This window comes from Coregonus clupeaformis, chromosome 26 (genome assembly GCF_020615455.1).
Source record: "Coregonus clupeaformis isolate EN_2021a chromosome 26, ASM2061545v1, whole genome shotgun sequence".
In the NCBI taxonomy this organism is placed as follows: domain Eukaryota; kingdom Metazoa; phylum Chordata; class Actinopteri; order Salmoniformes; family Salmonidae; genus Coregonus; species Coregonus clupeaformis.
In genome coordinates, this window is record NC_059217.1 from 28,086,717 (window position 1) to 28,108,775 (window position 22,059).

Consider the following 22,059-nt stretch of genomic DNA (forward strand, 5'->3'; position numbering starts at 1 on the left):
ACGAATTATATGCTTGGCGTGTTGACACACTGGTGGTTTGTTGTGGCAGAGTTATTGGTGCTAAATCGTGTTGTTGGAGGCTGGCATGCTAGTTGGCTGTGGCGTCATAGGATTCGGTGCCCTGGACGGTTTTCACAGAAGAATACTGTACCAAGTTAGCTAGCTGAATAAACTAAGTTAGTCTATTCCTAGAAAACATTGAACCGCTGTAGTTTACAACAATTATAGTTTCTGAGGTGGAAGTTGGGAGAGTTATATTTGGGTGTTTCAGGTGAAACGTAAGTGAGGGAGGCCCCGCTCTCTCGCTTTCCCAGATGTTTAGTTCATTTCATTCCGATCTCCTTTGCATTATTGTAGCCATTTTCTGTAGCCTGTCAACTATGTGTCTGTCTATCCCTGTTCTCTCCTCTCCGCGCAGGCTATACAAACGCCTCACACCGCGTGGCTGCTGCCACTCTAACCTGGTGGTCCCTGCACGCACAACCCACGTGGAGTTCCAGGTCTCCGGCAGCCTCTGGAACTGCCGTTCTGCGGCCAACAAGGCAGAGTTTACCTCAGCCTATGCTACCCTCCAGTCCCTCGACTTCTTGGCGCTGACGGAAACATGGATTACCACAGAAAACACTGCTACTCCTACTGCTCTCTCCTCGTCTGACCATGTGTTCTCGCATACCCCGAGAGCATCTGGTCAGCGGGGTGGTGGCACAGGAATCCTCATCTCTCCCAAGTGGACATTCTCTCTTTCTCCCCTGACCCATCTGTCTGTCTATCTCCTCATTTGAATTCCATGCTGTCACAGCCACTAGCCCATTCAAGCTTAACATCCTTATCATTTATCGCCCTCCAGGTTCCCTTGGAGAGTTCATCAATGAGCTTTACGCCTTGATAAGTTACTTTCCTGAGGATGGCTCACCCCTCACAGTTCTGGGTGACTTTAACCTCCCTACGTCTACCTTTGACTCATTTCTCTCTGCCTCCTTCTTTCCACTCCTCTCCTCTTTTGACCTCACCCTCTCAGCGTCCCCCCCTACTCACAAGGCAGGCAATACGCTTGACCTCATCTTTACTAGATGCTGTTCTTCTACTAATCTCACTGCAACTCCCCTCCAAGTCTCCGACCACTACTTTGTATCCTTTTCTCTCTCTCTCTCCTCCAACACTACTCACTCTGCCCCTACTCAGATGGTAATGCGCCGTCGCAACCTTCGCTCTCTCTCTCTCCCGCTACTCTCTCCTCTTCCATCCTATCATCTCTTCCCTCTAGTCAATCCTTCTCCCTCCAATCTCCTGATTCTGCCTCCTCAACCCTCCTCTCCTCCCTTTCTGCATCCTTTGACTCTCTCTGTCCCTTATCCTCCCGGCCGGCTCGGTCCTCCCCTCCTGCTCCGTGGCTTGACGACTCATTGCGAGCTCACAGAACAGGGCACCGGGCAGCCGAGTGGAAATGGAGGAAAACTAGACTCCCTGCGGACCTGGCATCTTTTCACTCCCTCCTCTCTACATTTTCTTCCTCTGTTTCTGCTGCTAAAGCCACTTTCTACCACTCTAAATTCCAAGCATCTGCCTCTAACCGTAGGAAGCTCTTTGCCACCTCCTCCCTCTCTGTGGATGACTTCGTCAACCATTTTGAAAAGAAGGTTGACGACATCCGATCCTCGTTTGTTAAGTCAAATGACACCGCTGGTCCTGCTCACACTGCCCTACCCTATGCTTTGACTTCTTTCTCCCCTCTCTCTCCAGATGAAAACTTGCGATGGCCGGCCGCCCAACAACCTGCCCGCTTGACCCTATCCCCTCCTCTCTTCTCCAGACCATTTCCGGAGACCTTCTCCTTTACCTCACCTCGCTCATCAACTCATCCTTGACCGCTGGCTATGTCCCTTCCGTCTTCAAGAGAGCGAGAGTTGCACCCCTTCTCAAAAAACCTACACTCGATCCCTCTGATGTCAACGACTACAGACCAGTATCCCTTCTTTCTTTTCTCTCCAAAACTCTTGAGCGTGCCGTCTTTAGCCAACTCTTGCTATCTCTCTCAGAATGACCTTCTTGATCCAAACCAGTCAGGTTTCAAGACTGGTCATTCAACTGAGACTGCTCCTCTGTGTCACGGAGGCTCTCCGCACTGCTAAAGCTAACTCTCTCTCCTCTGCTCTCGTCCTTCTAGACCTATCTGCTGCCTTTGATACTGTGAACCATCAGATCCTCCTCTCCACCCTCTCAGAGTTGGGCATCTCCGGCGCGGCTCACTCTTGGATTGCGTCCTACCTGACAGGTCGCTCCTACCAGGTGGCGTGGCGAGAATCTGTCTCCGCACCACGTGCTCTCACCACTGGTGTCCCCCAGGGCTCAGTTCTAGGCCCTCTCCTATTCTCGCTATACACCAAGTCACTTGGCTCTGTCATATCCTCACATGGCCTCTCCTATCATTGCTACGCAGACAACACACAATTAATCTTCTCCTTTCCCCCTTCTGATAACCAGGTGGCGAATCGCATCTCTGCATGTCTGGCAGACATATCAGTGTGGATGACGGATCACCACCTCAAGCTGAACCTCGGCAAGACGGCGCTGCTCTTCCTCCCGGGGAAGGACTGCCCGTTCCATGATCTCGCCATCAAGGTTGACAACTCCATTGTGTCCTCCTCCCAGAGTGCAAAGAGCCTTGGCGTGACCCTGGACAACACCCTGTCGTTCTCCGCTAACATCAAGGCGGTGACCCGATCCTGTAGGTTCATGCTCTACAACATTCGGAGAGTACGACCCTGCCTTACACAGGAAGCGGCACAGGTCCTAATCCAGGCAATTGTCATCTACCGTCTGGATTACTGCAACTCGCTGTTGGCTGGGCTCCCTGCCTGTGCCATTAAACCCCTACAACTCATCCAGAAAGCCGCAGCCCGTCTGATGTTCAACCTTCCCAAGTTCTCTCACGTCACCCCGCTCCTCCGCACACTCCACTGGCTTCCAGTTGAAGCTCGCATTTGCTACAAGACCATGGTGCTTGCCTACGGAGCTGTGAGGGGAACGGCACCTCCGTACCTTCAGGCTCTGATCCCTACACCCAAACGAGGGCATTGCGTTCATCCACCTCTGGCCTGCTGGCCCCCCTACCTCTGCGGAAGCACAGTTCCCGCTCAGCCCAGTCAAAACTGTTCGCTGCTCTGGCACCCCAATAGTGGAACAAGCTCCCTCACGACGCCAGGACAGCAGAGTCACTCACTACCTTCCGGAGACACTTGAAACCCCACCTCTTTAAGGAATACCTGGGATAGGATAAAGTAATCCTTCTACCCCCCCCTTACCACACCAAAAAAATAAAAAATAAAATTGTAAAGTGGTTGTCCCACTGGCTATCATAAGGTGAATGCACCAATTTGTAAGTCGCTCTGGATAAGAGCATCTGCTAAATGACGAAAATGTAAATGAAAATGTTGACAGTGCATGTCAGAGCAAAAACCAAGCCATGAGGTCGAAGGAATTGTCCGTAGAGCACCGAGACAGGATTGTGTCGAGGCACAGATCTGGGGAAGGGTACCAAAACATTTCTGCAGCACTGAAGGTCCCCAAGAACACAGTGACCTCCATCATTCTTAAATGGAATAAGTTTGGAACCACCAAGACTCTTCCTAGAGCTGGCCGCCTGGCCAAACTGAGCAATCGGCATTGGTCAGGGAGGTGACCAAGAACCCGATGGTCACTCTGACAGAGCTCCAGAGTTCTTCTGTGGAGATGGGAGAACCTTCCAGAAGGACAACCTTCCAGAAGGACAAGAATGGGAGAAACTCCCCAAATACAGGTGTGCCAAGCTTGTAGCGTCATACCCAAGACACAAGGCTGTAATTGCTACCAAACGTGCTTCAACAAAGTACTGAGTAAAGGTTCTGAATACTTAAGTAAATGTGATATTTCAGTTTTGTATATTTAATAAATTAGCAAAAATGTCTAAAAACCTTCTTTTTGCTTTATCATTATGGGGTATTGTGTGTAGATTGATGAGAAAAAAAAACAATTTAATCAATTTTAGAATAAGGCTGTAACCTAAGAAAATGTGGAAAAAGTCAAGGGGTCTGAATAGTTTCCGAAGGGACTGTATGAATACCAAGAGAACGAAAGAGAAAGGGGGGAAGAGAAAGGATGAGAGAGACTAGAGGAATATGGATGGAGAAACTGATGCCAGTTCTCAGCTGAAGTACTTACCAGTGTAAGCACTCTCTCTTGTTGAAGTCGAATGCTAATTTTGTGTAAAAGGTGCATAAAAGCACTTCACAAAACCTAAATATGCTGCGTTTTGGTGTGTCTACTACAGGGGTCGTGGTCTCACCATCCCTGTTCTAGAGCTCTTGTTTTAGTGATGTAAGTGGACTCACCTGGGCAGCGGGCAGCGTCCACTCAGCCTCTCATCGTCCACGTAGCGCCTCAACACGTCTTGGGACCTCTTGAGGAGCACAGAGAGGGCCATGCGGGAGATGTAGCCTTCCTGGGGTGTGGACACCTTGTTACTGAAGGAGAACTGGAGCAGCGTCTCAAAACACACTTTGGAGAACTCCTCCCGCATCCGCACGTCTATCTCTGCCTCTGTGAAGGGAAATATGGTTGTATTTGCAAAGATTGTGATGTGGTTGTCATACCTATTTGAATGCCTTTATTGTAAGTCACTGTGATATAAGAGCATCTGCTAAATAACTAGAATGAGAAACATTTGGTTTCAGAGGTGATGCTAGAAAATACATAGTTGATTATAGATTCATTTTTAAAAGGAAAATCCAGGCTGTTGAAATGATACATTGTGACCAACAGAAGTGTATGGCATGTGTTAACATGTCGTTAGTGGAAAAGCAAAAGGTACTGGAATAGGAGTTGGTGTTCTTTCCTTACCTGTAAATGAGGAGGACTGTGAGTGAATGGATCCTTTATTGAGCATGGCCATCATCTGGCCAACAAAGTCTTTGGGTATGAAGATGGCAAACGGCAAGATCTCTGTGCTGATCAGCTGCACCACCTACAGAGAGAGGCCACACACAGACCTCAGGGATTGGCAGGTATAAAGGCAGTAATACAATTCAAAGATTGGTTTAAGTGTGTTCAGTCAGTCAATGTTTTACCTCAACGTCAATGGCTTCATTCTTCTGGAACTCCTGGATGGACACATTGTCTGGAGGTGTGCTGTAAAACAGAAACAGAAATGCAATTGATGAGCTATTGATTTACAGCTAATCAAGCCTCATTCCTCCATCCATTGTCAACACTGAATCAATGCCCGTTTCCCAGACTGAGGAACATTCAGGTGCGTCAAATCTCATGGGTATGTTTTTATTTTAAGGCGCAATATGTAGAAATCACTCCGCCTATTTTTTATGAACTCTCTGAGAAAAGGTGTACCTACCTTTTGGTGAAAAGGAAGTCTTCGAAGGCGTTGGCCAGCTCTGGCCACATAGTGTCAAACCTCCCAGAGGAGGCATGCTGACGGGCCACGGGTAGCCCGGTGGACAGCACCTTGAGCAGGGACGACACAGCTAGCTTCCACGTGCTCTCTGACGGACACGCATACCTCAGGCCCAGGGGCATCCTCAGGGTCTATTGAGGAAGGAGAGAAAGGGTGGGGTTAGAACACAATGGGAGTCTTCAATGTATGGACTAGCCCGGTGGCCAGGTCTGCTAGTGGATTAGCTAACCCCTAGGCTTGACTTCCAGGCTATTTCCTCAGGATCTATGGGGGAAAGGAGAGAGGGTAATGGAGAAATTAAGATCACTATGGTTCATATTTAGATGTTGTGTGATTTAGATGATGTGTAGCATATTCTCTGTAACGAGAGGGAGAGCGGCGTTGGAAACACAATGGGAGTCTTCAACATATGGACTTGCCTGGTGCTCAATCTGCTAGTGCAGGAGGGGAAAAAGTATTCCTGATGGTCTTGTGTCGGGAGAGGTTGTCGGGAGAGGTTGTGTTTTTCTCTAGCTGGAGGTAAGCAGGAGGTAAGCTTCTCATATGGTGTTGAGTAAAGCTTAACCATGTATTAGATCGTAGGTAGGTAGTTAGCTGTAGTTAGGTATTGTATTTATTATAGGTTAGTATTGTTGTTATTGTAGGTTTCCGTAGGTAATTGTAGGTTAGTATCGAAGCACGAGGCTAGCTAGCTAGCGGGTAGCTACTGGTAACGATTAGCAACGCTGGAGAGCTGTTTCCAATGTTAATGTCTGCTAGCCAACGTTTAATTTTTTGCTGCGTTATGCGTTATGAAAGGAACTAGACACGGACTTGAATTATCTGTTTAGTGTGCTAACACACTCTTGGCAGTTTGTTGTAACCAAGTATTGGTGCTAAATTGTGTGTTAATGGATGCTAGCTTGCTAGTTAGCTACGGCGTCATAGCTAGGCATCGTGGGTTGTTGTGGGTAGTTACTGTGTCTTGGCAGTGTCTTCGGCCGTGCCGGCTGTAGCACGAAGCGAGCTAACTAGCCGTTTTTTTCGAACAGAGTCAGAGTCAACACAGTAGCCATTGTGTGCCGGGTGTAGCACGAAGCTAGCTAGCTAGCCGTTCTTCAAACAAAGTCAACACAGTGGCCATTGCTAGCTACCCAACACGACCAGCTAACTGTACTGTAGTAGCTAACTACAATATACTTGTCCTAGCTAGCCAACGTTTAATCATTGCTGCGTCATGAAAGGAACTTGACACAGACACGAATGATATGTTTAGTGTGTTATCACACTATTGGTGTGTCTTGGCAGTGTCTTCGGCCGTGCCGGCTGTAGCACGAAGCGAGCTACCTAGCCGTTTTTTCGAACAGAGTCAGAGTCAACACAATAGCCATTGTGTGCCGGGTGTAGCACGAAGCTAGCTAGCTAGCCGTTCTTCAAACAAAGTCAACACAGTGGCCATTGCTAGCTACCCAACACGACCAGCTAACTGTACGGTAGTAGCTAAATACAATATACTTGTCCTAGCTAGCCAACGTCTAATCATTGCTGCGTCATGAAAGGAACTTGACACAGACACGAATGATCTGTTTAGTGTGTTATCACACTATTGGTGGTTTGTTGTGACCAAGTGTTGGTGCTAAACGGTGTGTTATTGTTATTGGATGCTAGCTTGCTAGTTAGCTATGGTGTCATAGTTAGCTAGCTGAATAAAGTGGGTTGAGTCTATTCCTTTAAACATTGAACCGCTGTGGTTCACAACAATTCTGATTTCTAAAGGTGGAAGTTGGGAGAGTTTTTGTTCGGGTGGTTCAGTGAAACAATTTTAGTTTCTGAGGTAGAAGTTTTTGGTGAGGGAGGCCCTGCTCTCTCCTCTCCCAGATGCTTAGCTCATTTCATTCCGATCTCCTCTGCATTTTTGTAGCCATTTGCTACAGCCTGTCAACTATGCCTCTGCCTATCCCTGTTCTCTCCTCTCTGCACAGGCTACACAAACGCACCACACCGCGTGGCTGCTGCCTCTCTAACCTGGTGGTCCCTGCACGCACCACCCACGTGGAGTTCCAGGTCGCAGGCAGCCTCTGGAACTGCCGTTCTGCTGCCAACAAAGCTGACTTCATCCCAGCCTATGCCAACCTCCAGTCCCTCGACTTCCTGGCGCTGACGGAAACATGGATCACCACTGAAAACACTGCTACTCCTACTGCTCTCTCCTCGTCTGACCATGTGTTCTCGCATACCCCGAGAGCATCTGGTCAGAGGGGTGGTGGTACAGGAATCCTCATCTCTCCCAAGTGGACATTCTCAATTTTTCCCCTAACCCATCTGTCTATCTCCTCATTTGAATTCCATGCTGTCACAGTCACTAGCCCATTTAAGCTTAATATCCTTGTCATCTATCGCCCTCCAGGTTCCCTTGGAGAGTTCATCAATGAGCTTGACGCCTTGATAAGTTCCTTCCCTGAGGATGGCTCACCCCTCACAGTTTTGGGGGATTTCAACCTCCCTATGTCCACATTTGACTCATTTCTCTCTGCCTCCTTCTTTCCCTCCTCTCCTCTTTTGACCTCACCCTCTCACCGTCCCCCTACTCACAAGGCAGGCAATACGCTTGACCTCATCTTCACTAGATGCTGCTCCTCTACTAATCTCACTGCAACTCCCCTCCATGTCTCCGACCACTACTTTGTTTCCTTTTCTCTCTCGCTCTCCTCCCACACTACTCACTCTGCCCCTACACAGATGGTAATGCGCCGCCGCAACCTTCGCTCCTCTCTCTCCCACTACTCTCTCCTCTTCCATCCTATCATCTCTTCCCTCTGCTCAATCCTTCTCCCTCCAATCTCCTGATTCTGCCTCCTCAACCCTCCTCTCCTCCCCTTTCTGCATCCTTTGACTCTCTGTGTCCCCTATCCTCCCGGCCGGCTCGGTCCTCCCCTCCAGCTCCGTGGCTTGATGACTCATTGCGAGCTCACAGAACAGAGCTCCGGGCAGCGGAGCGGAAATGGAAGAAAACTAAACTCCCTGCCGACCTGGCATCTTTTCACTCCCTCCTCTCTACATTTTCTTCATCTGTTTCTGCTGCTAAGGCCACCTTCTACCACTCTAAATTCCAAGCATCTGCCTCTAACCCTAGGGGAAGCTCTTTGCCACATTTTCCTCCCTCCTGAATCCCCCCCTCCCCCCCCTCTCTCTCTGTGGATGACTTCGTCAACCACTTTGAAAAAAGAAGGTTGACGACATCCGATCCTCGTTTGTTAAGTCTAATGACACTGCTGGTCCTGCTCACACTGCCCTACCCTATGCTTTGACTTCTTTTTCCCCTCTCTCTCCAGATAAAATCCTGCGACTTGTGACTGCAGGCCGCCCAACAACCTGCCCGCTTGACCCCATCCCCTCCTCCCTTCTCCAGACCATCTCCGGTGACCTTCTCCCCTACCTCACCTCGCTGATCAACTCATCCTTGACCGCTGGCCATGTCCCTTCCGTCTTCAAGAGAGCGAGAGTTGCTCCCCTTCTCAAAAAAACAACACTCGACCCCACTGATGTCAACAACTACAGACCAGTATCCCTTCTTTCTTTTCTTTCCAAAACTATTGAGCGTGCCGTCTTTAGCCAACTCTCTTGCTATCTCTCTCAGAATGACCTTCTTGATCCAAACCAATCAGGTTTCAGGACTGGTCATTCAACTGAGACTGCTCTTCTCTGTGTCACGGAGACTCTCCGCACTGCTAAAAGCTAACTCTCTCTCCTCTGCTCTTGTCCTTCTAGACCTGTCTGCTGCCTTTGATACTGTGAACCATCAGATCCTCCTCTCCACCCTCTCCGAGCTGGGCATCTCCGGCGCGGCTCACTCCTGGATTGCGTCCCTACCTGACCGGTCACTCCTACCAAGTGGCGTGGCGAGAAGCTGTCTCCGCACCACGTGCTCTCACCACTGGTGTCCCCCAGGGCTCAGTTCTAGGCCCTCTCCTTTTCTCCCTATACACCAAGTCACTTGGCTCTGTCATATCCTCACATGGCCTTTCCTATCATTGCTACGCTGACGATACACAACTAATCTTCTCCTTTCCCCCCTTCTGATAACCAGGTGGCGAATCGCATCTCTGCATGTCTGGCAGACATATCAGTATGGATGACGGATCACCACCTCAAGCTGAACCCTGGCAAGACGGAGCTGCTCTTCCTCCCGGGGAAGGACTGCCCGTTCCATGATCTCGCCATCACGGTTGACAACTCCGCTGTGTCCTCCTCCCAGAGTGCGAAGAGCCTAGGCGTGACCCTGGACAACACCCTGTCGTTCTCCGCCAACATCAAGGCGGTGACCCGCTCCTGCAGGTTCATGCTCTACAACATTCGGAGAGTACGACCCTGCCTTACACAGGAAGCGGCACAGGTCCTAATCCAGGCACTTGTCATCTCCCGTCTGGACTACTGCAACTCGCTGTTGGCTGGCCTCCCTGCCTGTGCCATTAAACCCCTACAACTCATCCAGAATGCCGCAGCCCGTCTGGTGTTCAACCTTCCCAAGTTCTCTCACGTCACCCCCCTCCTCCGCACACTCCACTGGCTTCCAGTTGAAGCTCGCATCCGCTACAAGACCATGGTGCTTGCCTATGGAGCAGTGAGGGGAACGGCACCTCTGTACCTTCAGGCTCTGATCAGTCCCTACACCCAAACGAGGGGCATTGCGTTCATCCACCTCTGGCCTGCTGGCTCCCTTCCTCTGCGGAAGCATAGCTCCCGCTCAGCCCAGTCAAAACTGTTCGCTGCTCTGGCACCCCAATGGTGGAACAAGCTCCCTCACGACGCCAGGACAGCGGAGTCACTCACCACCTTCCGGAGACATTTGATACCCCACCTCTTTAAGGAATACCTGGGATAGGATAAAGTAATCCTTCTAACCCCCCCCAAATTGTAAAGTGGTTATCCCACTGGCTATAGGGTGAACGCACCAATTTGTGAGTCGCTCTGGCTAAGAGCGTCTGCTAAATGACGTTAATGTGCCCTTGAGCAAGGCACTTAACCCTAATTGCTCCTGTAAGTCGCTCTGGATAAGAGCGTCTGCTAAATGACTAAAATGTAAATGTAAAATGTCTTGTGTGTGACTCAGTAATGACGCAGAGACCTACAGGTGTAACATCAATCACAGACACATCTAAACTAAACAATGATGTCTTGAGCCATCGTTGTCTATGCGTTTTAGTCTCAAAACCAGGGAAAGAATAAAGCAACGGAACAGAAACAGACTGTCTTTGTTTCAAACGGCTCCCTCTTTCCATACACAGCTGGTCTCCCCAAGGTTAGGATTTTATGGCTATGAGGACCTTTCTCAGGAGAGGGAGAGGAGGGTTGGTTTGAACCTATCCATAGGGAAACTCTCTAATGAGGTCTTAGCAGAGTAGTAGTCCTAGTTCTGGGAATTTCTTTAAGAAGATAATGGGAGTCAGATGGGTCCCACACACACACCAGACCAGGGCTTGTTGAGAAACAACTTGGTATGTCATTGATCCACAGGAAACAATAAAGGAACACCTGACAGCTTTGTAAAGAGATGTTGTTTCCCACGACAAAGAGCAGCTTGTTTATGACAGAAACATTAGTCACTGGAGTATGATGATGGACTAATTGGAGATATGAAAGATATTTAGAATGGCGTTGACATATTAAATTAGGGAGTAGTAGTTTTACAACCAGAACCAGCACTAGGAGTTCCAGTTTCCGAGCAACTCCTTTTACATGAACACTTATAAACAAAAGAACATGTCTTGGTTATGTTGGAGACAGCACCTTGATGATGTTCTGTAGGACTTTCTGGTTGATGACAGCTTTGTGACAGGCTGTTTTGTGGTAGAGGTCCACCACCACCTCCAGGGACCTCTCAGCAAAGGGCACGTAGTTTAAGGCAACCCATTCTGCCTGTACACACAGAGAGAGAGAGAGAGAGAGAGAGAGAGAGAGAGAGAGAGAGAGAGAGAGAGAGAGAGAGAGAGAGAGAGAGAGAGAGAGAGAGAGAGAGAGAGAGAGAGAGAGAGAGAGAGAGAGAGAGAGAGAGAGAGAGAGAGAGAGAGAGAGAGAGAGAGAGAGACAGAGAGAGAGAGACAGAGAGAGAGACAGAGAGAGAGAGAGAGAGAGAGAGAGAGACAGACAGAGAGAGAGAGAGACAGAGACAGAGACAGAGACAGAGACAGAGACAGAGACAGAGACAGAGACAGAGAGAGACAGAGAGAGAGAGAGACAGAGAGAGAGAGAGAGAGAGAGAGAGAGAGAGACAGAGAGAGAGAGGGGGTGGGGGGGGGGTTTAACTGAAGCTGAAAACATCCCTCCATTCAAATACTAAGAGGAGCAAAGCACCATAGAACTTGTAGTAGAAATACTGTACATGTGCAAATATGGACAGCACGACACTAAAACAGTCAGTAAGATAAGTAATAGGAGGATGGGACTTGACAGGTAGGTAGTAGATTCAGAGAGAGAGGCATACCCACTGGTTAGTCAGCCTCTTCAGGATTCCGTGACCGTAATTATTTTAGCTAAATCAACAATTCCCAGCATATTATGCGAGGGCTTGAAAATTTGACCGATCGTCGCACTATTTCCACATAAAACAGTCAAACCATCGCAATATTATCACATAGAACTGACCCATGAACACAGAACAAAAAGAGGGCTCGCAATTACAACCAATCACCGCACATTTACCGCATAATATGGTTCAATCAAGCCACACGTCAACAAACTCGTCAATGCATTTTTGCGACAAATCTGACAAAATCATTGCATATTGCCATGCAAAATGTCAGAATTGCTGCAGCAAAATCAAGAATTTTGGCCTGCAAATTTCACAAAAAATCCCTGCGAAATCCTGGAGGGACTGGTTAGTGATGGACAGAACAGAGAGGGGTAGGTAGGTAACATGGAGTAAATGATGTAGACAACGTCTTACCATGCAGTGGGTGAAATGCCTCATCTACTGTAGTAGTGATGGGACCATTGAGCAGTAGTACACAGCTGAGTACAGTACAATACAGTACTAAAGGGGGCTGTAGGGGGGAGGTGGAACTCACCGGTGCAAACAGTTGGATCTAAAGGTTGATCCAGTGAGTAGATGGATAGTACGACACAAAAACAGAACAAGGAGAAGGTTGGAGTTAACTTGTTTGCTGGTGCCTGGTGTTATTATACCAACTTGTCGCCACTGACCAATTGACTGACAGTGGCAATCATGTTTTTTAACGGTTTGATTGAACAACAAACTGACTGACAGTATGAACGACTGACAGGTCAAGTGACAGACAGACTTGGAGCTTTTACTGGTGAGAGTGTGTAGCGATAGCGTTAATTAGCATAGCTGATTCAGCCACCACCATGAAATCAAAACCACTCAATACAACATACTGCATCTCCCCTGATAGGCACAGCAGCTGCTACACCAGATGACTTCATCAAAGACCAGACCGTTTGACAGGCTTTTTTTTGTAAGTGTGAGAATACATATAAGTGAGGAAAACACAGATGAGATCCTAGCTTTGTTTGAAAGATTCCCTTCTGGTCTGAACTCAGCATGAACAAAGAAGGTATCATCTACTAGCCTACTTTAAAAAGGGGTTGTACGAGTTAAGTGAATCTCACTTGTCCTTCATTCTGAGAAAAGGGAAGAGTCATGAACTTGGTCTGAGACCTCCCAAAAGCTGGAAAAATGTCACCTGGGGCTAGAGAACTGCCAGCCTGAGGGGCTGGTGTGAATGAGAGAGAAAGAAGAGGGATAGTTTAGGGCTGCTGATGTGGTTTAAAAGACCCAGCTATGTGTCAATTGATTAGAACAATAGGGGCGTGGCAAATGAGGACCAGACAAAAGAAGGGGATGCACTTCATTAACGAGACGGGGGGGTGGGGGGGGGGGATGAGCTTCATTAACGAGACGGGGGGAAGAAAGGGGATGCGCTTCATTAAAGTCACGAGACGGGGGGGAGAAAGGGGATGCGCTTCATTAACGAGACGGGGGAAGAAAGGGGATGCGCTTCATTAAAGTCACGAGACGGGGGGGAGAAAGGGGATGCGCTTCATTAAAGTCACGAGACGGGGGGGAGAAAGGGGATGCGCTTCATTAACGAGACGGGGGGAAGAAAGGGGATGCGCTTCATTAAAGTCACGAGACGGGGGGGAGAAAGGGGATGCGCTTCATTAACGAGATGGGGGGAAGAAAGGGGATGCGCTTCATTAAAGTCACGAGACGGGGACGGGGGGATGACCATGTTCAGAAAGTCTAGAGACAAACGGACGACTGGGATAGAAATTGTTTCAACAACATTCCCTCAATGGAAAATATCAGAGGTATCGAGACAACGAGAGAGAGAAAGAGAGAAAGCTTGAAAGAGAGAGGAAGACAAAACTTGCAGACAAAGCGTCAGAGAAAGACAACGGCAAAGAGAGCGAGGGATTGTGATTCGTTACCTGGTTGTATTTAGCGTTGGCCACATGTTTGGTTTCCATCTTGCCGTACTGGGGGGGTTTGCAGGAGAACTCGACGAAGAGGAGGAGCTGTTCAAAGATAGCTGGGTACATAACCTGCAGGTTCTCTGGGCCCACACAGATGGCCTGCAGAGGGAGAGACAGGAACCTTACTCACTACTGACCTCAATAGAACCAGGGAACCTTACTCACTACTGACCTCAATAGAACCAGGGAACCTTACTCACTACTGACCTCAATAGAACCAGGGAACCTTACTCACTACTGACCTCAATAGAACCAGGGAACCTTACTCACTACTGACCTCAATAGAACCAGGGAACCTTACTCACTACTGACTCCCATCAGTTTATTAAACATGGTTATTATTGCACAGTCACATACTGTTCCATTAGTAGGTGCAGGAGAAAAGGAACAATTGCCCTTGAAATCAATCTGCTAGTTTCCATAACAGAGGACAACAAAGGAATAGAAACCTTGTCCATCTAATAAAAAGGGCACTTTGAGAGCATTTAACAGTGTGTGTGTGTGGATTGGACTACTAGCCCAATTCAGCAGTTGAAAAATGCCTTTATCTGATTTTGCGAAACACTTTAAAAATGTTATAATTTCTGTGCTGCGGCCCACCCACCTTCTGCAGCACGTCGAGTGCGGTGAGCACGGCCTCCTGCAGGCTGGTGAGGACAGCCTCAGTGTAAGAGGGCAGGATGAAGGGCGAGGCGTCACTGCTGATCGGTATGGACACGCCCCCGTGGAGGATCACCCCCAGCTTCCTCAGGTCCTCCATGCTGAAGTCAGTCTTGATGTGCTGGTAGAGGGCAGGGAAGATCTGGACTAACGCTGTCAGGTAGGGCTGGCTGGGGATAAAGAAGGGTCTGTCTGTCCCCGTCCCGCCACTAGGGGGCCTCGTGCTGTCCGTGCCTGTCCGGTACCAGGTGTTCCACGCCGACCACCACAGCGCCGCATCCTCCAGTGCTGACTCCTCCCCTGGGGGAGGGGCCTGGAGTTCAGCATCGTTGTAGCGCGTCAGCCTCTCCAACATCGAGTTGGAGCGCAGCAGGGGTCTGCCGGGGCCTGAGGCGCTGAGGGGGTCGATGAGGACCGGGTGAACGCCCATAGCAGCCAGAGCGTCGGTGGGCATGGCGGAGTCCTTGACGGGTGTAGCGATCTGGAGGATCTCCTGGAAGGACTTGAGCGCGGCCAGGGAGACCTCGCTGTTCTTACTGAGGGCAGCAGACTGGATGTGGTCCAACAGAACCTCCCACGCCTTGAAGAAGTCACCTGTGGAGTGGACACAGAACCAGGTAAGAAGAGGCAAATATTGGGGCCTATTCATTAAATCAGTATTTTGCATATGCATGGGGACAGGGCAATGATAGGAGGAGGAGCACTGTCCATAAATCAATCATCTTCCTCCTCTTGTCATTGAGTGTAGACTTAAGAGATGAATGAGAAAAGCTTTACATTTAAAAAAAAACATGCGACCACACACAGACACACACCTAGTTGCTGCAGCAGGTATCTCCTGGTGTTGAAGATACGAGCCACCCCTGCCAGTGTCAGCACCCAGGTCTCCGCCCACTGTTTCTCAGCTGTGTCCCGTGAGTGGTGGATGAGGATGTTCCCACCCCCTGACTCAATCTTTTCCTTATCGGCCGTGGTGGAAGACTTCCTCACACAGTCCAGCAGGTGGAACAGAACCTGTTTTAATGGACCGCCAGAGGGCAGATGACCAATAAGGTTGTTAAAATCATACTGGGTGGTTTAAAGTATTAGTAGCAGCACTTAATCACGTATGATCAGGTTCAAATTGACAGATCCCAAACGTACAATCCTATTTGAGCGTATGTTTCCTTAATAGACGAGGGCCAGTGACTGAACGTTTGAATACCTTCCAGTATGTCATAGGAGTCTACAGCCATGTATCATTCAGGACTAACGTTCTATGTGATTATTGTTAGTGACTAGACGGTACCTTCCAGACGACGATGTGCCAGGTGGGCTGCTGCAGCAGGGTGCCGTGGGCAGCGATGGTGGAGAACATGGTCTGACCGGCGCTCTTCCTGACGGCGGGCCGGGGGTCCACACACAGCTGGCCCAGCTTGGCGTACAGACACAGCCACAGGCAGTCGAAGGGAGGGGCCGGGTGGAAGGGCCTGTTCAGGGGCTCACCCTTATCCTGGGCCTGCTTCTGCAGCGCTGCCTCCTCCCTCTCTAGCTCCTGGGTGATGGCCTCGCCCCTCTGGAAGAAGTAGTCTGAGATGTTCCACTGTGGGGGAAAACGGGGGGAGAGAGAGGTTGACTAAAATCACTAGTACAGACAGTGTCACTTTTCAAAGATCATTGTTGAATTACTAGAAAAGTAATGCTTTGGGGGGACGCAATAGCAATTATAAGCTTCTTATAACAGTATCAGCAATCAGTGTTCAAACTCAATACAATATAGGATATAAAACAATATATGCCACATACTGCGGTCGTACCAGGAGTCCTATTGAGGGGAGACAGATGTTGAGTTAGGGTTAGTATTTGTCATTTTGTGTTCAGTCTCACCAGGAGTCCTATGGAGGTGAGGCTGATGTTGAGCTCCTGGTTCTGGAGGCCGTAGCTGCCAGCTACATCCAGTACGATCTCCAGGCACGTGCAAGGCATGGTGGGGAGGAAGTCAGTCACCACCAACTGCAGGCACTGGAAGGCTGTTCGGATCAACGACTCTCTGGGGGACAGGAGGAAATACAGCATGCGAGTTCAATTAAAGGTGCAATATGCAGAATTCCCTCTGCCATTTCCTGGCTGCTAAAATAAATTAAATAGTTTGCCTAATTTCAGTTTATGTGACAAAACAAGCAATGCATAGTGCAGAAAACCATTGTACAATCTAAACCGCTGTGAAATATATTTTTAATAACACAAAATATCTTATTTTCAGCTGGTGTACAAAACCGAAAGTAAAAGACGCACAAACGAAACTTAAGAACGGGAAGCATAGAAATAACGCACATAGAACAGATCTACAGCTTCTTAGACTTGCTTTCAATGAGGATGACAGATCTATAACTCACATTTCTATGTGAATTTGGTCGGGTCACCCAAAAAGCAACATATTGCCGCTTTAAGTGTTACTACTGCTAAAATAGTAAAGAAGCACATTATCTCTGCACCGCTTCAACGTTATCCCTCTTTCCATCTATCCTTTCATCCCCCCTCGCTCTCTCACCCCTGGTCGTTGCGGATGGCCCCTATGACCCCCAGCACTAAGGGCCAGCCGGGCCCCAGACTGTCCCCCTGGCTCTGGAGGATCTGCAGCACACTCTCCAGCTGTTTCTGACGGATGTCTGCATGGAGCACGTTGGACAGCTCCTTCAGAGGGTTCAACAGCAGGAGCTGCAGCCTCTGACAGAGGGACAGAGGGCAACCAGTGAAGAACAAGCGCCATTGTAAATACAATCCATATTTATGTTTATTTAAATGTCTCTATTCCTTTGAAACTTTTGTGAGTGTAATGTTTACTGTTTATTTCACATTTGTTTATCTATTTCACTTGCTTTGGCAATATAAACATATGTTTCCCATGCCAATAAAGGCCTTTGAATTAAAATTGAATTGACAGAGTGAGAGAGTGAGAGAGTGAGAGAGTGAGAGAGTGAGTGAGTGAGTGAGTGAGTGAGTGAGTGAGTGAGTGAGTGAGTGAGTGAGTGAGTGAGTGAGTGAGTGAGTGAGTGAGTGAGTGAGTGAGTGAGTGAGTGAGTGAGTGAGTGAGTAGAGAGAGAGAGAGAGAGAGAGAGAGAGAGAGAGAGAGAGAGAGAGGGACAGAGTGAAAGAAAGAGGGCAGGGAGTGGCCTTGAGATCTAAACATGCCAACTATGTGTGGGTGGGTTGGCATGGTGAAGCGGACTAATAGCTATTCATCTTAACACCTTCCATTGCATTGCATTGTAACAGTCTTCCAACTTCTAGACAGGAAATGTTACAGTATTCCCTGTGTTTGGGTTACTGTGTAAAGATGAGAGAGATGGGGTAGTAGTAGTACCTGGTTCTGTGCCAGAGGGGGGTTGTGCTTATAGGCCAGGCCAGCTTTGATGAGGGCGGTCACAGCCTCAGCCCCCCACTCTCTCATCCTGGCATTGGGGTGCTGGCAGACCTGCAGCAGGGAACATCAGAGGGTAGGGTACACACACACATGAGCATGGAGAGAGAAAAAGGGGGGAAGAGAGAGAAAAGGGAGAGGGGGGGAAGAGAGAGAGAGAGAGAGATCTGAGTCAGGGGCTGTTCAAAGTGTATGTCTACCCGGTGGTTAAAACATAGACTGTATGCCTGTGATTTTCTGTTAGCCCAACAATAAAATAACGTAATACCATTTGACAGACACATAATTATGAAAGCTGTGGCTATTCCCCTGGACAGCTACACCAACAGTGATTAAGACACCATATTAGCACCATCCTTTACACCCCACAAGTGTCTGTGTTGTCTACTCGTTGCCCAACATGAAACAAGTATGTGACTTGCCTAGAAAGGCTAGCATATCATTACAGTTGATGGGTGAAGATGTATTAGATATTCAGGTGTCTGTATAACAATGCGCGCTCGACTAGTCGATTTCCAAGGCATTCCTAATCAATCACCAAACATTTCTGTAAAAACCCCAACGATAAAGCCTTGCATTCCTATTTTTTTAAAATTTGTTTTGTGCTGTTGACCGTAGCTGCACTTGATTCAGCAACTCTGGCGCCGGGAAGGCAAAGTGTTCCCATGTTGAACCATTTCATGTGTCTGAAGGTAGAACTCTATCTACCCAGCAGGCCCAGACAGCAAATCAAGTGCACCTATAGGCCTGCTGCTGGCCAATCAAATAGCTCAGATCATCGTGTCTGCACAGTGTCCTCGCGCCATAGACTGTAAAAGAAGCCTCGAATGCACAGCAAAGTTGATGTGAGATTTCAAAACGTTTAAAACCATAACTAGAGACTCAACAAATACAGCAAAGAGCTGCTGTTTTTATGAGTAAGTTCATGTTTAAGTTGTTATTCAGCACTGTCAACACTTTGTTCAACACTTTTATTATCCATAAAATGAGTGTTTCGATAAGCTTTAGTTGTAATTATTAGCAGCTTGTGTATTTTATTATCTAGGAATATTTCACTTTCTCTGGTCATAGGAGTAACAACGGTGCATGAGGCAGAAGTAATGCAGTGCGACTTAAGTTTCGCCATCAGCTGGAAGACTGTGTCCCCTTTTCTCAGCGAAGGGAAGGAGAGAGGAGGGACGGTGAGTCGGGTGAGAGGCATCCTCACCGCTGCTCCCTCCCCTCAGACTGACTATCAGATGCAGACTCAGCTGTGCCTCACAAGTAATACATCAAATGATCTATACCAGTGTGATCATATACCTACATTTTGCAATATGCAGTGATAATGTATTGGGCCTATAGCCTACTGCACAAACCTCATTGCTACAGAACTGTTTTTAATTGGTTAATGTTGCATAGGCTTATGTTTTCTAAGTCATGTTAGAAAGAAAATCTGAGCGGTAGATCTCAGCTTGCATTTTGACTCAGAAAGTGATCTGTCCTCAGAAAAGGTTGGGGACCACTGCTGTATAGTATGCATACAAACAAAAACAGAGTTCCAAAAATGCAACTCATGCGAGGAAATTTAGATCAAACATAACAGCGAAGAAAACATAAATCTGGTGCAAGCTGCCCATAGCATACTCTCAGCTCCAACACATTGATACCAGGCAATGAAAGAGAAAGCAAGTGATTGGGAGGAGAAGTTTCCGAGCTTACCTTCTGCAAAACAGACATGGGTTGTAAAAGAGAGGGAGATAGAGAAAAGACAACTTGAAGAGAACCGTTCGTTTCAGACAAACACACAACCATACACACAGAACCTCCACAGATAAAATGTGTATTACTTTGACTACATAGAGGGTAGATGCCACTCAAAGCATTAGAAATGGAGGAGCTACTACCATTACCATGATATGAGAGGGCTTGAGAAGTATCTATCGAAGCTTTTCCAAAATACCACTTCACCAGACCTGGGTTCAAATACTATTTCAAATATTTCAAATACTTTCAAAGTTTGCTTGAGCCTGCCCGGAATGTGAGATGGGCAGTTTGAAGTATTGGGATTATTTTATTGGACCATTTAAAGCAAGCAAGCTCAATCAAGTACAGATTTTATATTATTACAAAATATCATTTGAACCCTGGACTTCACTACCCACTACTTCCATTATGATGGTATATAAAGGTCTATAACGGTCTATAATAGTGATTAGAAGACATACCTCCAGTAGATGTCCAGTGAGGGGCCTCCACAGGATCTCTATACGGTCCATGTTAACCAGGCCGGTCTCCAGCAGCTTGGCCACCGCAAACAGAGATGGCTCCTGGACACAGGACGAGAACAGAACATAGGAGTGACTGGTTCAGTGGATATAAGCATTATTACACATTTAGTAACACAAGGCGGCACATTCAGAAGATGGGGAGGTCATACGTTGTTGCTCTGGCTACATGCATGTGTAGTAGTTACCTTGTTAGTCCCATAGGCCATCTCCACAGCTTCCAGAGAGAGGGAGCATAGTGCGTTGATCAGGTGATGCAGTGACACGTCGTCTAAGTACTGGGAGCTCTCAAAGAGCCTAGACAGGATGCTGGAGATGACAGGCAGGTCCGTCATCACAGCCGTGGTCAGCACCTGTAACCAACAGACATCATAGAGGAGTCAGAGAGTTGACAGGTTCAGGTGGACTGTGGGTCGTCTGTAATATCCAGCAAAGCAAAGTACCTTAGTGTGGTCTCTAGCTTTAAAGGCTGAAGGGCAGTAGTGAATGGCCAATGAAACTCTACTGCTAATTGATGCAGAGAATTGAATTAAGTACAGTGTGACTACGTAAGGCAGGGCAATAGATTGGTGGTCGTGTCTTACCGTGCTTGGCCCCTCTACTGCACGACCAGGCTTCAGAGCACCTCCAACCCCAGGCTTCAGGCCTAGGATCCACACCAGGTGCTGGGAGAGGAGCGGGAAGGTGGAAGATGGACAGAACAGGAAGAGTGGAGAGGGTGGTGAGAAAAGTCAAAGAAAGAGTGATTCACTCAGACTACTTCCACCATATAATCAGAACAGAAAAACCTGTTTTAATTCATTTAAATATTTAGGCTTGTCAATAGCAACAACAAAAAAAATAAGGAAATCCCAGCTTGGTTATAATACGCTGTAGAACAGTGCCAGTGTGTGTGTGTGTGGCAGAGGAGGCTGGTGGGAGGAGCTATAGGAGGACAGGCTCATTGTAATGGCTGGAATGGAATAAATGGAACAATATCAAACAAAACAAACATAGGGAAACCACGTTTGACTGTTCCATTTATTCAATTCCAGCCATTACAATGAGCCCGTCCTCCTATAGTTCCTCCTACCAGCGTCCTCTGGTGTGTGGTGGACACAGGTGGTAGTGTACCTGCAGCGTGGCCAGCACCAGCTGCCAGGAGGTTCCCAGCACTGCCCCGTGGCAGTGGGCCAGGTTCAACAGGGCCCGCATACACTGGATATTCTTAGCTGTCAGCTGATAGAGGGAGAGATGGAGTTATGCAACACTACTGTTTGTATGTGTGAACCTCTAAGATGTGCCCATACGGTGCTCTCCAGTTGTGGTGTTGTAGGAATGTTGTGTAGAGGTACCAAAAGTATGTGGACACCTGCTTGTCCATTAATATGGAGTTGGTCCCCCGTTTGCTGCTTAAACAGCCTCCACTCTTCTGGGAAGGCTTTCCACTAGATGTTGGAACATTGCTGCGGGGACTTGCTTCCATTAAGGCACAAGAGCATTAGTGAGGTCAGGCGCTGATGTTGGGCGATTAGGCCTGGCTCGCAGTCTGCATTCCAATTCATCCCAAAGGTGTTCAATGGGGTTGAGGTCAGGGCTCTGTGCAGGTCAGTCAAGTTCTTCCACACCGATCAACAAACCATTTCTGTATGGACCTCGCTTTATGCATGGGGACATTGTCATGCTGAAACAGGAAAGGGTCTTCCCCAAACTGTTGCCACAAAGTTGGAAGCACAGAATCGTCTAGAATGTAATTGTATGCTGTAGCGTTAAGATTTCCCTTCACTTGAATTAAGGGGCCTAGCCCGAACCATGAAAAACAGCCCCAGACCATT

At 48.1% G+C, this 22,059-nt stretch overlaps 1 protein-coding gene across 8 annotated transcripts in view; it reads right to left on the minus strand.

Annotated features, from left to right (window-relative positions):
- Positions 1-22,059, minus strand: part of LOC121540597 (protein MON2 homolog) — a 79,667-nt gene that overhangs the window by 14,262 nt on the left and 43,346 nt on the right. For 3 of the 8 annotated variants that reach the window (XM_045207805.1, XM_045207802.1, XM_045207807.1), the window contains exons 16-33: positions 21,359-21,463; positions 20,830-20,910; positions 20,434-20,598; positions 20,186-20,287; positions 19,680-19,682; positions 17,922-18,032; positions 17,109-17,284; positions 16,445-16,607; positions 15,867-16,160; positions 15,394-15,592; positions 14,523-15,172; positions 13,874-14,017; positions 12,487-12,504; positions 11,210-11,338; positions 5,384-5,574; positions 5,103-5,163; positions 4,876-4,999; positions 4,368-4,575 (exon numbers count right to left, since the gene is read on the minus strand). In XM_045207805.1, coding sequence (XP_045063740.1) covers positions 4,368-4,575; positions 4,876-4,999; positions 5,103-5,163; positions 5,384-5,574; positions 11,210-11,338; positions 12,487-12,504; positions 13,874-14,017; positions 14,523-15,172; positions 15,394-15,592; positions 15,867-16,160; positions 16,445-16,607; positions 17,109-17,284; positions 17,922-18,032; positions 19,680-19,682; positions 20,186-20,287; positions 20,434-20,598; positions 20,830-20,910; positions 21,359-21,463 — 2,924 coding nt within the window. The remainder of the gene's footprint in view (positions 1-4,367; positions 4,576-4,875; positions 5,000-5,102; positions 5,164-5,383; positions 5,575-11,209; positions 11,339-12,486; positions 12,505-13,873; positions 14,018-14,522; positions 15,173-15,393; positions 15,593-15,866; positions 16,161-16,444; positions 16,608-17,108; positions 17,285-17,921; positions 18,033-19,679; positions 19,683-20,185; positions 20,288-20,433; positions 20,599-20,829; positions 20,911-21,358; positions 21,464-22,059) is intronic. The other 5 variants (XM_041849596.2, XM_045207803.1, XM_045207804.1 and 2 more) reach the window with 4 other exon arrangements.